The sequence below is a fragment of the Chenopodium album genome, chromosome 9 (assembly GCF_948465745.1).
Source record: "Chenopodium album chromosome 9, dcCheAlbu1.1, whole genome shotgun sequence".
Taxonomy (NCBI): domain Eukaryota; kingdom Viridiplantae; phylum Streptophyta; class Magnoliopsida; order Caryophyllales; family Amaranthaceae; genus Chenopodium; species Chenopodium album.
Genome location: NC_137842.1, coordinates 58,602,140 through 58,623,491, shown reverse-complemented (window position 1 = coordinate 58,623,491; position 21,352 = coordinate 58,602,140). Strand labels below are relative to the sequence as shown.

The 21,352-nt window shown below is 33.1% G+C and overlaps 1 protein-coding gene and 1 long non-coding RNA gene across 2 annotated transcripts; both read left to right on the top strand.

Moving 5' to 3' along the window:
* Window positions 1-5,096: 5,096 nt before the first annotated feature.
* Window positions 5,097-5,588, top strand: LOC145557797 (uncharacterized). Its single transcript, XM_081618976.1, has one exon. It carries the CDS (start codon window positions 5,097-5,099, stop codon window positions 5,586-5,588), a length of 492 nt encoding a protein of 163 aa, XP_081475102.1.
* A 13,487-nt stretch (window positions 5,589-19,075) lies between these two features.
* Window positions 19,076-20,398, top strand: LOC145559966 (uncharacterized). The gene is made up of 2 exons (XR_014093045.1): window positions 19,076-19,142; window positions 19,762-20,398. It is a non-coding gene; the product is annotated as an uncharacterized LOC145559966 (long non-coding RNA).
* Window positions 20,399-21,352: the final 954 nt, after the last annotated feature.

The window sequence follows — 21,352 nt, the reverse complement described above, 5'->3', positions numbered from 1 at the left end:
AGTACGATGTCAGCCAAGAAGAAGCTGTTCCGGAGACACCACAGTACCCTCCACCACCTCCAAGGATTCCGGCCAATCAACCACTTGCCAAAGCGAGTCGCATTTGGTCGGTTGCTGAGGATGAAGCTCTAATTGGGTTCTACCTAGAACTAAGTGATGACACTACAAGAAAAAGGGGAATTAGCAACTGATATTTGCGACTACCATAGTAATCATTCGCAAAAAATAAGTTTGCAATTGAAAAAGACTGGTAGTCGCAAATTTTGCGACTGATTTTACACTAGTTGCTATGTGGTCGCTAATTTGCGACTAATATATGCGACTACCTTGATATTAAGTCGCAAAAAAATATTTTTGTAACTGAAAAAGACTAAAAGTCGCAAATGTAACGACCGATTTTACAGTAGTTGTTTTGTGGTCGCTAATTTACGACTGATATATGCGACTACCTTAATATTAAGTCACAAAAAAATATTTTTGCAACTGAAAAAAACTAATAGTTGCAAATTTTGCGACAGATTTTATAGGAGTTATGCGGTCGCTAATTTGTGACTATTATGTGCGACTACCTTAATAAGTCGCGAAAAACATATTTTTACTACTAAAAAAGACTAGTACTCACAAATTTTATGACTGTTTTAATTTACTGTAGTTGTTATGCAATCGCTAATATGCGACTGACATATGCGACTACCTTAATATCTCTAATTATTAATAAACATAAGTGATAAAATGTTGATGAACAATATTTCTTATTATTAATAAGCATTATTTTGGAACAAAGGGTGTAATAAAGCGAACTAAATATAGCTAAATTAACCCCTTAAGCATTTTTAGTGGGTATAACATCATAATACGGTGCACTTCAGCACATCCCACGTCCCCACCTATGCTTCTTTAAGCATCAACTTTCAGAGCCTAACCCTAGCGTTGCTAACTTGCTACTCAATACTCACGAAGTCACAAGTCTCACACTCTCACAACTAAAAAAACTCCCCCTGCCGCCATTGTTGCCCTGCTGCCGTTGCTGCCTCTGCTTCCGTTGCCGTCGCCACTGTTGTTGCTAACACCGCTGTCGTTGCGATCGTTCCGCCCTCGCTGCTCACGTCGCGTTGCCGAACTCTTCAAACATCGGCACCAGCAGATTCCTCTATATGTAAGGTCCTTTATAATTTAATTATTCTCATTTTTCCAGTTCTCATATTTATATGATTTTCAATCAATTGATTTTAGCTATATCATATATTGAGATCAATTGGTTAATTCATTATTTGGGATTATTGAATTATTTTGGAGATTCAATGTTAAAGCTTGCGTTTTTTTCTTCTAATTATTCATAAATTTATGCATGATTTTTTGTTATATATTTTGTGGGGTTATGTTTTCATGGAATCTATTTGATTAATTTTAGGAAATTTTGTGAAAAACTACCTATTATAATCCAGAATTTGCGAGAAACTACCTATTAAAAAAAATGTTGTAATTGACTACCTAATTTTTTTAAAATGTTGTAATTTACTACCTTTATGCCGGATTATGAATGAGTTTGACCAAAATTCTCCGGCGTTGACTTGGTCACGTGACACTTGGTGAAAGAAAAGGGTCACTAAGTGTCACGTGATTGTCACGTGACCAAGTCAACATCGGAGAACTTTGGTCAAACTCCTTCATAATCCGGCGTAAGGTAGTAAATTACAACATTTTTCGAAAATTAGGTAGTCAATTACAACATTTTTTTTAATAGGTATTTTCTCGCAAATTCTGAACTATAATAGGTAGTTTTTCACAAAATTTCCTTAATTTTATAATCGAGTGGTTGAAATGCTTTTAAGAGCTAATCACTTTTGAGATCCCAACCCATTTTTTTTTGTCAATTTTCTACTGTAATGTACTAGAACTAGAATAATGTTGAAATTATGGTGTAGATGGTTAGAAAATTGCCATTACACTCATGGGCAGTTACATTAGTGGATGTAAGCTATGTAAAACAATAATATTATTCCTAAAATTTTGGTTTAGTCGTTCACTTACTTTTAATGTTCATCAATGACTTTTACATTATATTATATTATATATATGAATATGATTCATTCCTAAAGTTCTATGCTCCTTCCACAATTCCCTAATAATGTCAAGCAATTGAAGGTGGGTTTATTGTTAATAGCTACCAGTTTATTAGAAAGGTATTTTTCTTTGCAAAGAATATTGCATTTGATGCCAAGATCACCATTATCTTATTGTAGCCCCCAAGATCAGAAGTGATTGCATATGTTGCTGAGTTCTCTTGATATATATTTCATGTTTGTAGCTTTAACATAGAAAATGATCAGATGAATGGCTTATGTGCTCTTCTTTACTGTAATACTTAAGATAATCCTGCTCACAAGAAATTGGAACTAGTCTTTTGAAATTATTTGTTTTAATACTAGATATATGTAGGAATCACCCCCACCCTCTTCTTTAATTATAAATCATACAAATTGATGTACGCTTTTCTAAATATCCAATGTTGTTGAAAGTCGAGCTTTTTATTTTTGGGCAATATAAATCTGAACACTTATGCTACTGTGGAATATTAAACAAGTTTCTATCATCAGTTGGTGATGATATCATTGCTCTTTATGTTGCAGATGACAATTTTATTGCAATTATAGAGTTATGGATGGTTTTAATTACCGAATTAGCTAAAATTGTACAGATTTGGGTTCAACGCATGCTCATGAATAATATTAGTTTGATCATATAAGGAGGAATATACGAGTATCAAATTTTTGTTTGCTGGGATACTTCATGATACTTGAAATTCATAAGCTTTGATTATAAGTACAGTGTTCGGCCTCCTTTTCCCCTTCTCATTAGTGCGTGTACATTCATTTTATACACGCTTTTAAATTTATATGTGTGCTTGTATATAAGCCTGGCTTGGTGTGATGTGCAATCGAATCAATAGAAAAACTGAAGATGTAGTTAGTTAAACTAGCTTGGTGTTCTTTGGTATACTTTTTATGGCTTTTTAGGCTGTGAATCTTGTAGGCTGGTCTTAAATTTACTTAAGTGTTGAACCCCCCGTGCTTCCTAGAGCTAACCCTATGATGCTTTGATGAAGAATATAAGAAAAATACGGAAATGAAGTGCCCTACTCTGGTGATATATGCATGCTGTAAGTTATCTTTTCAATATATCAGAATGCATATGTTTGCTTGTTGACTCTATGTCATTATTTCATACTCTTTTGGTTAGTTTGTAGTAAGAATCTCACAAGGTATCTGGCGATTTGCAAGACCACTTCAATTTTCCTGTTTCATTGCACTTTTATCTTTTAAAAGAGTGATAGTTGGGTCTGGAAGAATAGGTTTAGGTTATGGAGAACACTAGATTAGTATAATAAATACAATATTGCAGGAATTTATGCAAATATGATGGGGTTGGATAAAAAGTCATTGTTAAGCTTGCATGGCAATCACTTTACTATGTACTTCAAGATGAGTATTTATCCAATTAACGTGATACTTAGTATCCTGATGAAGCAGTGCATATGATTATGCATGTAAGCAGTCAAAAGGTGAATAAAACATCATAGGTACCTTGTGTAGTTATGCTATGTGTTTTATGATAAATCTAATAATCTAACATCTTAGATTATTCTGTTTTGTTGGTGGTGCAAAAACCAAGTTTGTTCTCACAAATTGAATATCTATTGCTACTGCTGCCAGAGTTGCTGCTATTATTACTAAATTGATGCTGCTATTGCCACCAAACTGTTGCTGGTGTTGCTGCTGCCAAATTGTTGTTGTTGCTGCTACCAAACTATCGTTGTTGTCGCAACACTATTACTGCTCCTATTGTCACTACACTGCTGCTGATGCACCGGCGGTTAAAGCATATTGATGAAAGCTATTATATAAACTTTATACTAGTTTGTTATTTTTATACTTGTAAATTATATTACAGTGTATATTGTAAATTATACTTTGCGAAATTGTTACATTTATGTATGTATAGAAACTTTTATCATTTTTTCCACTAGTGATTTTATGCATGGTATCTTTATTTATTTATTTATTTTGCAATTGATTGTTCGTCACTAAATCAGTCTTAAAATACTTATAGTTAGTCGCAAAAATCTACCAACTGAAAATTTGTTTTAGCCACTGATTGGTTAGTGGAAATATATGTGTGTCGGTAGTTGCTAATCCATCACAAAAAAAAAAATTAGTCTCTATAGTCACAAAAGTTTGGTTTAGCAGTTGCTAATCCGTCACAAAATATTGGTCTTCGTAGTCTTAAACCATTGGTCTCCGTAGTCGCTAATCTGTCGCTAATTTTTTACGACGGAAAATGATTTAGTTGCTAAAATTTCAAAGTTAGTCGCTAAATAGCAGTTGCAAAGTCGTTGCAAATCCGTCGCTAAATTTGTGACTACTCCAAAATTAGTCGCAAAAATAGATTTGCGACGAGGTCTTTAGCGACTAACCAAAGTAGTTGCAAATCCGTCGCAAATCCATTTTTGCAACGGATTTGCGACTACTTTGACCGTCTCTAATTTCCCTTTTTCTTGTAGTGTGATGCGCTTCGTGGTACGAGCCAAAAGGCATCCGAACTATGGCAAAAAGTTCATGCAGCTTACTGTAAACTACAAGCTGAGAAACCGCATATTCTCCCGCCAAGACCTATGAAGAGTTTGGAGACACATTGGAGAAGAATGGCAGCTGATTTGCTACAGTGGACTAATTGCTATGAGGAGGCGGGCAAACTCCCTGAAAACGGAAGTGGTTACAACGAAGCCGATCGAATTAAACACGCTTCCAAGTTGTTTTATATCTCCTCTAATCCACAACATAATTTTGCATTTCCACATGGAGTGGAAATGGTTAATAAAGATCCGAAGTGGAGGACTAAACTAAGATGGGGTCTGTCAATGGAGGAAAGAAAGGGTTGCGGTGCCGATGATGAGGAAGATAGCAGTGGAAGTGGGAAAAGGTCTAGGGAAGAGAGTGAGAATGAAATCCGTACTGATGGATTTATGTCCGGAGGATTACCACGACCAGACTTGGGTTGGGTTATCACCGTTGCAAAAATGCACCGCTGCGATTAGAATGTTGGCGTACGATACCTGTCCAGATGCGGTGGATGAGTATCTGCGCATTGGCGAAACTACCTCCAGATTGGCTTTGCAACATTTTTGTCAAGGGGTTATTACACATTTTAAAGCTGAATATCTCAGAAGTCCCACCGACGAAGATTTAAGGAGAATCTTGCATCAAAATGAAATGCGAGGTTTTCCCGGTATGCTAGGTAGCATTGACTGCATGCATTGGGAGTGGAAGAATTGTCCTATGGCTTGGAAAGCGCAATACGCAGGCCGTAATAAAAATGCAACCCTCATTCTGGAGGCCGTTGCAGATCAAGATTTATGGATTTGGCATGCATTCTTTGGGATCCCGGGATCTTGTAATGATCTTAATGTCCTTTACCGATCTTCGGTCTTTGATGATGTTCTTCATGGTCGGGCACCTCCAATTCATTTCACCGTGAACGACCATGAATACAACTTGGGCTATTCCTTAGCAGATGGCATTTACCCATAATGGGCTACTTTTATTCAAGGTATAACACTTCCACAACTTCAAAAGGATAAATTATTTGCTGATAAACAAGCTGCAGTTCGGAAGGACGTTAAACGGGCTTTTGGGCTTTTATAGGCTAGGTTTGCCATTCTACGACAACCCTCCCTTGCGTTTAACGAAGACATATTGTGTGACATAATGAAAGCTTGTATCATTATGCACAACATGATTGTCGAAGATGAACGACACAACTATGCTCGGGCCGAAGTTTTAAGAAGGTACTATGAACAAGATCGCCCGCAAATTACAAGACCCACTACAAGTGCTACAGTTAACAACAATGAGCCTTTTGAATTCAATGTTGGCCGACCGCCAAACGTTGATTTCGACACGTACGTCCACAGAAGAATGTCACTACGTGATAGAGACACTCATGTTCAATTAAAAGCGGATTTAGTGGAACACATTTGGCAAAAATATGGTTCTATTAATGAGTAAAAAAAATTAATTTGTCGTAAGATTACAATTTAATAGAGTATTAATCGTACGTTTATTTTTCTCCACCTATTACCACTACAACATCTGACCAACAACCACCTAATAGTTTAGGATCCATTTGGAAAAATCCTCCTGGTTCAACATCGAGTTTAGTCAAAGAGGCAGCTACATCAGGTTATCAGAATAAATTCCCAGCAAAAGTCCCACCTAATATTCCACATTCAATTGCACCAGACTCATTGAACTCCCCTTCTACTTCTCACAAACCTCCCGAGCGCCCAAAACCTGCTACACGAGGAATCCGGAACCGTGAAACAGATGCTGTGAAAACTTCAGCTACAGCTCCACAGGATAATCATGAAAGACAAAAAAATGGAAACAAATCAGAAGAGATCCCGAAACAATCTAAGTCCTTACGACCAAAAGCACTTCCGGATTGGCCTAAAGACATTGATTTTGACGACAAGGAGGAGGTTCTAACCATAGGTAAATGTTTTCTATAAAATTTGTCATGCTGATGCTTGTTGTTGTTGTGGTGTGATCCTGCCATGTTGCTGCTGCTTTTTATTGTGGGGGGAGGGGGTGGAGGCTAGCTTGTGTTATACGTGTTACACATGCATATGTATTTTAAATATCATTGTCAAACTTATTCTAAATTTGGATATATGGAATTGTTTATATCTTGAAACTTGTATTGAGATGCATAATTAATTTTTCAAGTAAATTATGCTTGTTATGTCGAGGTACATGCTAATTGACATTTGAATTGAGTCTCTATGATATGTGTTCTGTGCTAATGTCATGGTTGTTTGGTTTTTATTTTTTATTTTTTTTATTTTTCCTTACTGCATCATGAGATCAGATTTTGAGACACACATATGATATGTGTAGCATGATTTCTTTTTTGATTCAGTACAAATGAATTCTATAACTGAAAATCAGAACTAAATTTCAAATCTGAAATCAGTTCTGGATTTTAGTTTTGATTTCAGCTCTGAACATCATAAATGAATTCTAGAACTGAAATGCAGAACTGATTTCAGATTTGGAATTCAGTTTTGAATCAGGTCTGAACATCAGAAATGATTTCTAGACCTGAAATCAGAACTGAAATCCAGAACTGATTTCAGATTTGGAATTCAGTTTTGAATTCAGGTCTGAACATCAGAAATGATTTCTAGACCTGAAATCAGAACTGAAATCCAGAACTGATTTCAGATTTGGAATTCAGTTTTGAATTCAGGTCTGAACATCAGAAATGATTTCTAGACCTGAAATCAGAACTGAAATCCAGAACTGATTTCAGATTTGGAATTCAGTTTTGAATTCAGTTCTGAACATCAAAAATGATTTCTAGACCTGAAATCAGAACTGAAATCCAGAACTGATTTCAGATTTGGAATTCAGTTTTGAATTCAGGTCTGAACATCAGAAATGATTTCTAGACTTGAAATCAGAACTAAAATTCAAATCTGAATTCAGTTTTGGAATTCAGTTTTGAATTCAGGTCTGAACATCAGAATTGAATTGCAGCTTGTGTGTGTGTATTTGCAAAATTTTTATCTGCTTCTCTGTTAGAACATATTGTTCACTTAACTGATTATTTCTTTTAACTTAATTTTGTTATTTTATTTAGATGCCAAGGGTAATACTACATTAGTAAGTGGTATTATTCTGCCAATTGACGTATGGAGTAATAATGGCGTCCAGTACTATGTCGAATTCAATGATTTATGCCAGCCAATTAGGAAGGGTGGACATATTTTGGTTAAATTCATTAGTATGATTGCGAAGATGGAGTCACATTGTCCAGTTGGGGAAAAAGATTGGAAAGCAATCGACAAGCATTTTAAAGGGAAAATAATTAAAGACATAAGAGTAAGTATATTCATCCCTAAGACACATACTTAGACGGTCTCTTACTTCTAATAGATTACTTACTGATTTACATTTTTAACTAATTATTTTTACTGAAGGACCGTTTTGTGATTCCTCCTGGTGTGGAATATGACAACCAAGCTCTCAAGCGTGCCAATAAATGTTGGAGGCAGTTCAAATATTCTCTGAAACTGATTCATTACAAGCCACTAGAGAAGAAATTGGATGATATGTGTAATAATGTGCCACATGGATCGAATTACCAGTAGTAATTGGGTTAAGTTGGTAAAATATTGGGATTCGGATTACGGGAAAGTAAGGACAATATTTACCTTATTGTTTACTCTATTAAACGTTATTTAATCTCTAACTAAAAAATCTGAAAATGTGATTGCAGACTATGTCAGCATGCGGTAAAAAGGCACGAGCTTGTCAAAATCAGATTCATACATCTGGCTCTAAAAGTTTTGCAAACCAACAAGCTGATTATGTATGGAATATAAATGTCATTTTATATTTACTTAGGATATTAGTAAGAGCAAAGCCAAGTTATATGCATTATATACTATTGTACACATATTTAATGCTTGTTTTGCCTTATTATTTATAGGAGGATGAACATGGACAAAAAATGAGCTTGTTAGCGCTGTGGATTAAAACCCATGCGGGTAAAGACGGAAAATTTCTTCCTGACACAGTCACTCAAGATTTTGTGGTATGGTTTTGTGACAGATTTCTGGTATCATTTTGTGTAGATTTTGTGGCGTGATTATGTGTTATTTGTGGTCTTACATTACTCCTAAATGTTGGTATAGGATGATGTTAAAGCTAAGGTTGAAGAGTTGAGGATGGTGCACCCTAAGATGTCTGAACAAGAGCTCGAAGATGAAGCATTTCAGCAAACTATGTATGGCAATGAGATTCCTGATCGTCCGGTGGGTTACGGACTAGGGGTTAAAAAGGGGGACATATTCGAAGTACGTGGTGTGTTAAGGAAGGAAGGCTATGGAAAATTTCAAAAGAGGACTATTGTGATGGATAGTGTTAAAGAAGAAGTGAATGCTTTGCACAAAAAAAATGATACACTATCTCAAGAAAATGAAAAGCTGAAAGACGAGGTTGGACACAACAATCTTCTTCTTAAAGCGCTTGTTGGACAATTTTCTCAGATTGTAGGTGCAGTTCGTCAAGGGAATGCATCTCCGGGTCTTCTAGACAAAGCATCTGAATTCTTAGGAAAGGCAAAACATCAGGTAACAAAGTCACATTTCTCTTTATGTGTGTGAAAGTAAGAGCTTGTGTGAATGCTTGATTGTGATGTGTGTGTGTGTGTGTGTGTGTGTGCCCTGCTCCCCTGCTGTTTTTATACTGCATGTCTGCCCTGCTCCCCTGCTACTTGCTGTAAAGCTCCCTCACTGCTGCTTTTATAAATGAATCCAGAGCTGAATTCAAGAACTGAACTCAGAACTGAATGCAGAGATGATCTTCAGAATTCAGTTCTGAATTCAAGAACTGAACTAAGAACTGAATGCAGAGCTGATCTGAATGTAGAGTTGATCTTCAGAATTCAGAGCTGAACTGAATGTTGAGCTGATCTTCAAAATTCAGTTCTGGAATTCATCAGTTCTGAATTGTAGCTCTGACCATTAGAACTTGTGTGTGTGTGATTATATTTCAAAGCTTAGCTTGTGTGTGTGTGTGTCATCAGATTTTGTCTTTTTGATCAAAGGTTTCTGGTCAGACATAAGAAAAGGAACATACTTGTGTATAATAATAGTTACAATTCAGCTCTGAACATCAGTTTTAAATTACTTGAAAATACTTGAAAATATGGTGGATGTTGTTTCTTTCATTTTATGTATCTCCAACTGATGCTTGAAAGTCTTCTGATAATTGTGTATAATAATAGTTACAATTCAGCTTTGAACATCAGTTTTAAATTACTTGAAAATACTTGAAAATATGGTGGCTGTTGTTTCTTTCATTTGATGTATCTCCAACCGATGCTTGAAAGTCTTTTGATAATTGTGTATAATAATAGTTACAATTCAGCTCTGAACATCAGTTTTAAATTACTTGAAAATATGGTGGATGTTGTTTCTTTCATTTGATGTATCTCCAACTGATGCTTGAAAGTCTTCTGTTGTTCCTGATGGAGACAAGGGTAATACAGAAAACTGAGAAGAGTTAATTTTATCATATCATACACCTGTGTGGAATGGCTTTGTGAATGGATTCTACTATGAAAATGCTGGTGTTATGGTATTTTATGAGCTGTGCTGAATTACTGTTATCTTGGATAAACTATGTATGCTTTCTTCAGTTTTCTTAAAATGTTTCTAATTTTCAACTAGCTCTTTGTCTTCCATCCTTTGCTATATCGCTTGTTCTTTGGAAGTATCCAGTGACATTTAAAAAAAAAATCTTCAGGCTTGCACTATCAGTGCTTGTGGAAACTTTGCTATTCTTGCACTAGTTACAATTCAGTTTTAAATTCAGCTCTGAACATCATTTTTTTTTTCTGTAACTTGGTTCTTGTGTAATCTAGATTTGTATATAGTAGCTCTGTTTTATTTACGTAATGTACTATATTGTGTAATGTACTAATTTATACTTTGTATTTTTTTTTTTTTTTGAAGATTGGAAAAGGCAATGTAGCTAGGTGTAACAAGAGAATAGGCCAGGACACTTGAGCATCAACAAGTGACTATATCGTCTATAAGGCCATCGTCTATCTATTTTGGTTTTTAGTCTTATATTAGTGATGTAATTATTTAGGGACAAACTACTATAATATGCGACTTTTTTTTTTTTAAAATAATTGTGTTGATGTTTTCTTTTATAAATTTGGTAATTAAGTACTACGTACTCTTATTATTGTTAATTAATTATTTTCTTTTAATCTTGTTATATAGAATATTTGTTTATTATTATTTTTATGTTATTAATTAATTTAATTTATGATAAATTTAAATAACTATAATGTATGTATGATGATAATAATTTAATAAAAGAAAAAAAAAACTTAAAAAAAAATTCTAGACGCTTTTTAATGTCTACACTTTTGCACATTTTCAAATTTGAAAGATTTTCCCGCCATACCATAGGCTGAACAAATAAACGCAAGACAACAAAAAGCGTCGCTAAATTTGATTATGTGGACAGGAAAAAGCGTCGCTAAAAAAACTACACATTTGGGATATTGCGCGAAATACGTAATTTTCGACGCTTCGTATATTAGTTTGGACACTAAAAGGCGTCGAGAATCTCGACGCTTTTTAGTGTCCTTGACCAATTTTCGACTCAAGGATTTTCGACGCTTTTTTGCAGCGTCGAGAAATAATTTTTCGACGCTTTTTAGCGTCGAAAAAAGGCCTAAAAAGCGTCCAGAAAACGCGCTTTTTGTAGTAGTGTTATCTCGTGGTCTAGCTAAACTTATAATTTATTTTATACTTGTGACATATTGGTATTTTATTGAAAATAAAACTCTAAATCGACAATTTTATCTTATAAATATATCCAAATTTTATTGAAAATAAGGGGTCGTTTGGTTCAGTAGGGAAGTGTAAATTCCCATGAAATTTCAATTTGTGGGAAATAAATTCCATCATCAAAATCATGGAAATTCAACAAATTTGCTTGGTTAAGAATGGAGGAAGTAAATTCTCATGAGAATTTCAACTTATCAAGGGGGGGGGGGGGGGGGTAAGGCAAGTGAATTCCCATGTTTCGTGGGAAGTCAAAATTCCCATGAATTTTTATTACCCCCATTTTTACTTTTTTGTGTCAACCAAACAAGAGGGTGAAAATGAAATTCATGGAATTTTGTCTAACCATAAAATATTTAGCCAACCAAACAAGCAAAAAATCTTGGGTGGACCTTGGCTAAGCGATCTTGAAATGTAGAGAGAGAAAAACTCATATGGGCGAGCTTCGAAGAGAGAGAAAATGAATCTTTGAAGAGAGAAGATGGAGCTTGGAAGTTGGAAGTTCAAGTGAAGAGAGAGAAAGCAAAAGGTAATGAAATAATTTTTTTTTGACACAGTAATGAAATAATTTTGTAGCTTATTTGAATTTCCAAAACGATAAAGCCATCCCGTTCCTTACGCACGTGACAAGTACTTGGTCCACAATAATTTATTATGGACCAGGTTTGTTTAAGAATTTTTACCAAACTAGGCCTAAAGCTATATACTAACTTTTTTATCGTATAAAATCTATCCAAGTTTTTATGTTAATAAAAAATATATAACATTTTTATCCATAAAAATTTTATCCAAATATCTCCTATGTGGCATGTAATATTTAATTGTTGGTGCGCGACACTTAACAAAAAGTTAAAACGCCAAGTGTCAATGTCTCGGCTGACTAAAAGTTTAGCTTTATATTTTACTAGTTTTGTGCCCCGGCGATGCCCGGGTAGTTTATGGACTTTTAAGATAAAATTAAACTATTATAATTCAATTTGATTGAAAATAAAATTCTAAATTAACTTTTTTTGCTACAAAGTCAATCTATATTTATCCAACGTGGTACGATACTTGGCGAAAAATTAAAACGCTAAATGATGTTGTCTTGTGGCCTAATTATAAATTTATTATTTGGTATTTTATCGAAGAAATAACTGTAAACTAATAATCTTATTCTAAAATTCTATCCTATTTATTTTTATCTTATGAAATCTATCCAAGGTGGCGCGACACTTGACGATTTTTTATCATATAAAGTTTATTTAAATCTACCAAAGGTGGCGCGACACTTGGCAAAAGTTGGAATGCCATGTCTCACTATTTCGTGACCTGGCTAAAAGTTTAGCTTTATGTATTAGTTGCTAGTTTTGTGCCCCGTGCGATGCCCGGGTGGTTTATGAAGTCTATTTAAATCTATCCAACGTGGCGCGACACTCAAATTTTATTTTATCAAAAATAAAACTCTAAACTAACAATTTTATCCTAAAATTCTATCAAAATTTCATTCAAAATAGAATTATAAACTAACTTTTTTATCTTATGAAGTCTATTTGAACCTATCCAACGTGGCGCGACACTTGGCGAAAAGTTAGAATGCCAAGTGTCGCTGCCTCGTGACCTAGCTAAAAGTTTAGTTTTATATATTAGTTATATGATTTTTTTTTTAAAAGTTTAGCTTTATATATTAGTTATATAATATGATTATTATTCGTATATATGTCAATGTCAATGAAGGAATTTCATTTGGATCCTTAGGTGAAGCCACCCCTTAAGAATGTTTTATATATATATATATATAACAAGAGATACGTATATGATATCTTTTGAAAAGTATCATTGTTAATATGATATGTTGCTATCTTTGAATATTATTAGGATATTATATTGTGTGAATATCTTTTATTTATTTGATATAATCATTTATAATCTTCTTTTATATCTTTATTATGATTTCAGGTATATCTTATTGCTTAAATTAGCCTCTGCTATTCAAAAAAATTAGCCTCTAATATTCCCTAATAACATTATAGTAATTTATAGGAAATTTTGTGAAAAAACTACCTATTATAGTCCAGAATTTGCGAGAAACTACCTATTAAAAAAAATGTTGTAATTGACTATCTAATTTTCGAAAAATGTTGTAATTTACTACCTTATGCCGGATTATGAAGGACTTTGACCAAAGTTCTCCGGTGTTGACTTGGTCACGTGACACTTAATGACTCTTTTCTTTCACCAAGTGTCACGTGACCAAGTCAACGCCGGAGAATTTTGGTCAAACTCCTTCATAATCCGGTATAAAGGTAGTAAATTACAACATTTTTAAAAAATTAGATAGTCAATTACAACATTTTTTTTAATAGGTAGTTTCTCGTAAATTCTGAATTATAATAGGTAGTTTTTCACAAAATTTCCTAATTTATACTATAGAAAAGATAATATTTGTCCTAGTTTACAATATATTTTTATATATTCTGGCATTCTGCATACATATCGTATTGGGGTGTTTTTCCTAACACCACTTGTTGTAGCCCCTAGTATTATCAATGGCTCTGTCAATTATATAAAATATTTGTAGCCCCTAGTATTATCAATGGCTCTGTCAATTATATATAATATTTGTCCTAGTTTACAATATATTTGGTGCTTTTCCTAACACCACTTGTTGTAGCCCCTAGTATTATCAATGGCTCTGTCAATTATATATAATTGTATCTTTTCATAAATTGAATTAAAGTTTCCAACATTCTCTTTCGCATAACTTTATCAAACTCAAGATGAGCACGTACAGGCTCGACGAAACTCCTGAAATCTTTTTATCAGGTGTCGTTAAAGAAGGGTCGTATATTTTTCGATTGAATATTATCGAACCACACACACATCTTTGTGATATAGACCTGTGGAAAGATAGATTGATCGTGTATGGAACTGAGATAGACGATTCGAACCGAGAAAAGCTTCATCAGTCTCTAATTTTGGGACAAGATGTAGGAAAGCTCTGTGTTAACTGTAATGGAGCATGCTATATCTTTCTAATCGATAAATTCGTATATTATCGACCAATTCAAAATGTTATCTTTGATTGGTCTTTGTTTGGGGTGAAAGTTCCGAATTCGGTCCAACAACAAAAAGAGACGGAATTAGAGAAGATAAGCAGCCTACTTTGTTCTGCCAAGGATGAGGCGAAAGCGAACAAAGATGGATGGGAGGCCGCAAAGATAGAGATAGAGAAGCTCAAGAAGGATCTCTCAAAGTGTCGAAAGCAGAAAAAAGATGAGAAGATCGAGCAAGAAGAGGTAAAGAATCAACTTCTTTCTTCTAAGAAGGATAATAAGTGTTTAGGGATGGAATTGCAAATAATGGTACAACGTCAAGTCTCTTCGACTGTTTTCGAGTTATTAAAAACCTCGAAAATTATGGACAGGGTTGCGGCCTTGGAGGAGCAACAGGGGAAGGTACGAAAGGCGGAAGATCGAGTTTCTTTGATTGAAAAAGAATTAGAATCAACAAGAACGGATCAAGAATTGACGAAGAAAAGCGTTCAAGAGCTTGATTCTTTGATTTCTTCTTGCAAAAAAGAGAATGAGGTTATATTTGCAAAATTGGAAAAGATGAAAAATCAAAGTTCATCCGAAAATAAGATGACTTGTGAAAAGGTACATGATCATTTTAGTTTGATCATGAATGAGTTGCAAAATATTAAGTATTTAATGAGTTTCACTCCTGAGATGGAATTGGAGGATTAATAGTATTTTCGTGATTTATTTTTAATTAAAGAAATAATGGAGATGTTGATTTTGAACGGTAGACATGGTTAAGATGCTTTTATAAATTTTATTTTTTTACGAATAAATGCTTTTATATATAATAATTTGTAAGTATTTATTAATTCCGTTAGTTTTTTTTTTAATTGTTAATGTTTTTGACGACTTTTATTTGTAGTATTGACATATTCTAATATAATCATGTTTGTTGATTTGTGCTTAGAATTTTGATATGAGATTAATTAATGTAACTTATGCAGAATTTTGAAAAATAAATTTAATTGGAAGAAATTTGTAATTTGCATTACCCTAACATGTTATGATTTTGAATAGGATAGATTTGACCAGAAGTTATAAATTTGATCATGAATGAGTGCAATATGAAGTTAATTGTTCTTTTCCTTTTTTTTTTTTTTTTTTTTTAAAGGAAAAATTAATTGTTCTAATTTGACTCAATTGTAATTCCCCATGAAATTCCCCTATTTTTTGTGAAACCTCACTGTTTTAAGTGTTACGAAGTATATATTCGATAACAAGCATAGATAAAGCTTCTCTAGGAAGTAAAGTTAGCAAATTATTCTTTTCCTAGACTTTATGTTTACAATTTATCAGTTGTACTCTTTCCTCAAAAAACTAGAATTCAACCATAGACAAGCTAGGAATAATGCCCAACGAGTTAAAATCTGTTATGTTGTAGTTGATCACCCCCTTATATAAATTTTGATATAGTTCGTTTCGTCGGTCCAAGCCATCACTACAAAAAACCCAACCAAAATCACCTAGCTATCTCTTTAATCTGTTGCATAATACCTCCAAAGAAATCCACCATACGTAATATATCGATTGGAACATAATTTTTGGTGTTCATCTTTAAATACGAAACCTTATTATTCTCGTGTTTAATTTCTCTTAAACATTCGTATATAAAAATATAATGGCAACATACAAGCTAGAAGATAACCCTAATATTTTTATTGCTGCATTTTTTCATAACAAGTTCATTTATAGAATGGTTCGTTTCCTTGCAGAATCAAATTCAAGTATTATTCGCGATATAGACCTTAGGAAAGATAAGTTGGTAGTACATGGAACGGAGATAAAAGAATCTATGTCCCAAATGTTACATGATTCTCTTATCTTAAGGCCGCGAGCAGGAAAGATCTATGTTAATTGTAATGGAGCGTGTTATATATCATTGCCAGGTAAAGGTACTTATAGGCCGGTTCAAAATGTAATCTTTGATTGGTCTCCCTTTGGTGTGGTAGTTCCAAACTCCGTCAATGATTCACTAAGAAAACAGCTACAACAGAAGGACAAGGAATTAGCCGCGATGAGTAGCTTGCTTGCATCGGCTAAGAATAAGGCATCGACAAACAAGGAAAAGTTTGAAGCCTCGCAAAATGATGTTGATAGTCTCAAAATACAACTTTCAGCTAGTCAAAAAACGAGCAAAATAAGAAAATGGAGTTACAAAAGGTACGTAGTGAATTTTTTTCATTAGAAACAGAGTTGAAAGCTAAGAATATAGAGTTAGAATCGTGCAAAAAGAAGGTAAAGAACCTCAAAGATCAACTTCATGTTAGTAAGAACGAGAATCAAAAGAAAGAAACAGAATTGCTTAAGGTACAAGAACAACTTTTGTGTACGATTTCACAATTAAATTCCTCGAAAATCTTGCTGGAAACGTACGAGGAAAGGGTGACAAAGCTCGAGGAACAGCTTTCGAGTAGTAAAGAGGAAAATGAAGGTATGAAATCAAAGGTTCAAACTATGCAACAACATGTTTCCTCTGTTGAAACAGAGTTACAATCCACGAAGGTTGAGCTAGAATCGTCGAAAAAAGACATAAAAGAGCTCGAGTGTCAACTTTCTGGTTGTAGGAAGGAAAATCAGGATATTGTGACAGAATTACATGAGGTACAAACTGAACTTTCAGCTGCAAATATCGAGTTACAATCATGTAAGAGCAAATTGGAGTCTTCCAAGAAGAAGATCATAGAACTCGAGGAAGAGCTTTCGAGTTGTAAAAAGGAAAGTGAAGCCAAGGAAGCAGAACTATTAGTGTTACAAAATCAATATTCAGTGATCAAGAATGAATTGCAGCAGTCTGTTCAGATTTTGTTCGAGTTTACAAAGGAGGCCGAGGAAAGGAACGAAGATTCTGTTGGTAGATGTTATGTAAATAAAGCAATTGATATTGTTGATGAATAATATTACTACTATCATCTTAAGATGAATGTTACAACAAGTGATTTAAGGCACAAATTATCATTGTTTAAAGTTTTAAACTATTTCTAGCTCCTAATATGTTACATCTATGATAATTATGGTATATACAATATAGTGGCATATACTAAAAATTATGCACTACCTCCGGATCATATTATATGCAGCTTTGAAATTTTTTATATCTCACAAATAATACCCCAAAATTGCATATGATACGATCCGAAGGTAGTATAAAACTTCTCCATTCTACATACAACTAATGTATTATGTGGATTATGTGCCATTTGTAAATGATGTACACAAATGCAATAATTCGTAAGGTATTATTGAGATTTAATCATGGATCTTGCCACTATTGAAGAAGGTACCCTAATTAAGGTACAATGTAAGCCCCAAATTGAGACAAAACAGAGCAAAGCAAAAGAATAAAAATCATGGTAGGTGATGGGGCAGGGAATTTAGGACTTGTTTTGTCTTAAGTTATCGCAAAAAAAGATAAAAACTTACGTAGTACTCTGTATACTTGTATTTGAATCAGATTAGATCAAATTTATTCAATTCAGTACTTGTAATTGTTGTAAACTTCATTATTGAATATCTTTACTCGCATAACACTCGTAATAAAAATTACGGTATTAAATTACATATTTGAGAAGTACATGTTGAGATAAATCTAACAAGATTCCATTAAATTTTAATTTACTTTTTTTTTTATGTTAGTCCTAAAAATACAATAAATGTTTAGTCAAATTACTACTTTTTATATATAGTTGGTCAAATCTTTCATACTCGAGAAATGAAACAACCATACATTTCCGATAGTTAAACAGACTCATTCTGGTTACCCGCGTGCTAGGTTATGTCTTTACTTGACAATCTGTTGATTTTTCCTAAAATAATTATATTGGGACAAAAGAGAGTGAGAGATAACCCAGGTGGTTAGAGCTTCCCTTCCGGTTTCAAGAGATCCTGTGATCGTTTCTCACCCCATCCTTGTGGCTCTCTAAACTATTGGGACAAAAGGATTTTGGGAAAAAAATGTGCCTAGACAATTATGGTTCAATAATGTATGATATGATTCTTTTATTCAAATAAAACTTCATCCATTTTGGTATCAATGTTGCTTAGAAACTTGTAAACCAAATATCTTTTACATCAGTGATGAGAATAAAAATTCAATAAAATTTCAAATAATGGACATCAAGTTCTTTAAAGTTAGATAACTAGCTTATAATCTTATATAAGAGAAAAATCACTTATTTGTAATTTGTACGTATGACTTATTCCCAACGATCGCGAAGTCATATTGTTAATTAGGATATTAGCTAATATACTTAGCGCACAAGCTAGGCACCTACCACAAAGTTATTCCTTCCCAACATTATATGCTTCAGAAAATAATCATAATAGATAAGATGAAGTACGTAGATCATGTACAAGTAACAAGTAAGGTATAGTTAGCTTGTTGGTTAACTCTTCTTCCACGAAAGAATATTTTGTATAATATTCCACGAAAGTTTGGTTAAGCTTGTTGGTTAACTCTTATTCCACGAAAGAATACACTAAGATAACTCACCTTAATTATATAACAAACTCACCAAATTTTACATTCGACTAACCAAAACCTCCTTCAATTGTTCATTCAATTAATCAGATCATTCGCGACTAGCTTTCAATTAGTACTTGAAATAAAGATCCTCGAAAATAATTTGTGTCACCGGCCAACATATTCAGAGGTTCAAGCTTCGATTCTTATTCAAGTTTGTGTTTTCTAAAAAAAAATATATTCGTGTGGTATGTTCTTCTAATTTATTCTTGATAATCATTTTTTTTTCTTATCAATGAATTGTTGAGTTAGTCTAACTAGTTTTAGTAATAAAAAACAATGGTCACTTATAAATTAGAAGACGATCCAAAAATTTACATTTCTCCATGTCATGGAAATAGATTTATGTATCGAATGGCAATCTTTGTTGAAAAGTCGTATACTAGGCAAGTTATACGTAACATAGACCTAAGGAATGATAAGCTAATGATTTATGGAACGGAGATAAAAGAACCTATGTTACGAAGGTTGTATGAGTCGTTAACCCTAGGAGGGCCGAAAATGGGACATATCTATGTTAATTGCGATGGAGCTTGCTATTTTTTTGTAACGGGGAAAGGTATTTGTAGGCCAATTTATAATAACATCTTTGATTGGTCTATGTTCGAAGTCATATTACCAAATTCTCTCAATGTCTCCTTGAGAAAAAAGTTAGAGCTAAAGGAGAATGAGATCAAACAATCAAAGGCTAGTTTGGAAGTCGCGAACAATAACATGAAGGAGCTTGAATATCAACTTTCCTTGTGTAGAAAGGAAAATGAAGATATGAAGACAAAGATCAAATTGTTTCAAGGTGAACTTTCTTCGACGAAAGATGAGTCCACCAAGATGGCATTGGGGTCATTGGAGAAGGAGGCGAATGAGGTCAAGGATTATCGATCTTTACAAGCTAGTAAGAAAGAACATGATCATCATCAACATAACAAAGTAGAAATTTTGGAGAAGGTATCACAACAACTTCATTCGGTTAGTTCTAAGGTGAAGTCAACTAATCAAAAATTAGAGCAAGCATTAGTTTCCAAGTTATGGAACACTATACATAAGGAAGATTTGCCGGTTTTTATACCAATTGAAGGTGTTGATAATTAATGTTCATATGACATACGACACTTACTACAATTATAAAAAGAAATTATGTCATAAGATGATAAGATAAAAACATTGTGTAAATACATACTAGCTATTATTGTATATCAATATATGAGCATCCTTTGTATATAAATTGTTATGCATCCTTTGTAAGCTACTAAGCTAGTTGTTAAGCCAGTCAAATATTTATATACTAACATAGTGCCCGTGCGATGCACGGTTTATAAATCAAACTATTAAACCCGTAGGAAAAATAAAAATAGAAACAAAGGTAATTCATTTACTTTTAAAGGACTTGGTTACTAATGATCAATAAAAAAAAATTAAATTAAAGGAACGTAATTTGAACAATATTTTATGTTATTTGAATTTCTTTTAATTTTTTATAATGTTATTTTATTAATTGAAAATAATTGAATAATACTCCACATAGCTATATAAGAAGTGGACTAATTTATTTATATCTCCCGTTGAGAAAAAACTAAAATTTTCATATCATACCTTCCGCATCAGTAGCTACAATCAATCTAATATATACATGATTTATTTACCCGTCGCACTCATTAAATCTATAGACACAATAATAACCTTATATTTGACCTACCAGAACATATATTTTCCTAAGTTAAGCATTGTGCCAAAAACTATATATTATATAATAGTCATATATATAACCAACAGCTGATTAAATATAGTATATAACACAAATACTTCGTATATAGGTATGGATACTAATCTGATAATTTTATATAAATAAAATATACGGAGTATATATTACTAAAATTTATCCCTACATTAATTATAAAATGGTTAACAAAACTCTTATAATAGTGCGTGGACATTTATATATCTAAAAATGTTCTTTTTACATATATTTTCCCCCATTTAATTTTAAAGCCTTAAAATTGTCTCTTGAATTCGCTAAATTGATTTAAAAGGCTATGTTTATTTCAATATTTAAAGCCATTTACTATTTTCATTTCCTTTTGTTTTAATTTTTCTATTTAGAATTTATTAGACTATTAGGTTTCAAGATCGAAGTCAATATCTTTTTACCGTACAATCACTAAATCAAAGTCGCTCAACTAAAGTTTTGGACATTGCATAGCTACACAACATCCAACACATTTAATGATTACATGCAAATAATTTTAATAAAACTACGTATTCGATATAAGTTATTAAACAATTTAACTATATATACAGTTTGATAGGTTTATATATTTCATATTAACAAAAATTTTACAAATG

Coding starts and splice junctions, on each gene's coding strand:
- LOC145557797 (XM_081618976.1), top strand. CDS start 5,097: ATGTTGGCGTACGATACCTGTCCAGATGCGGTGGATGAGTATCTGCGC.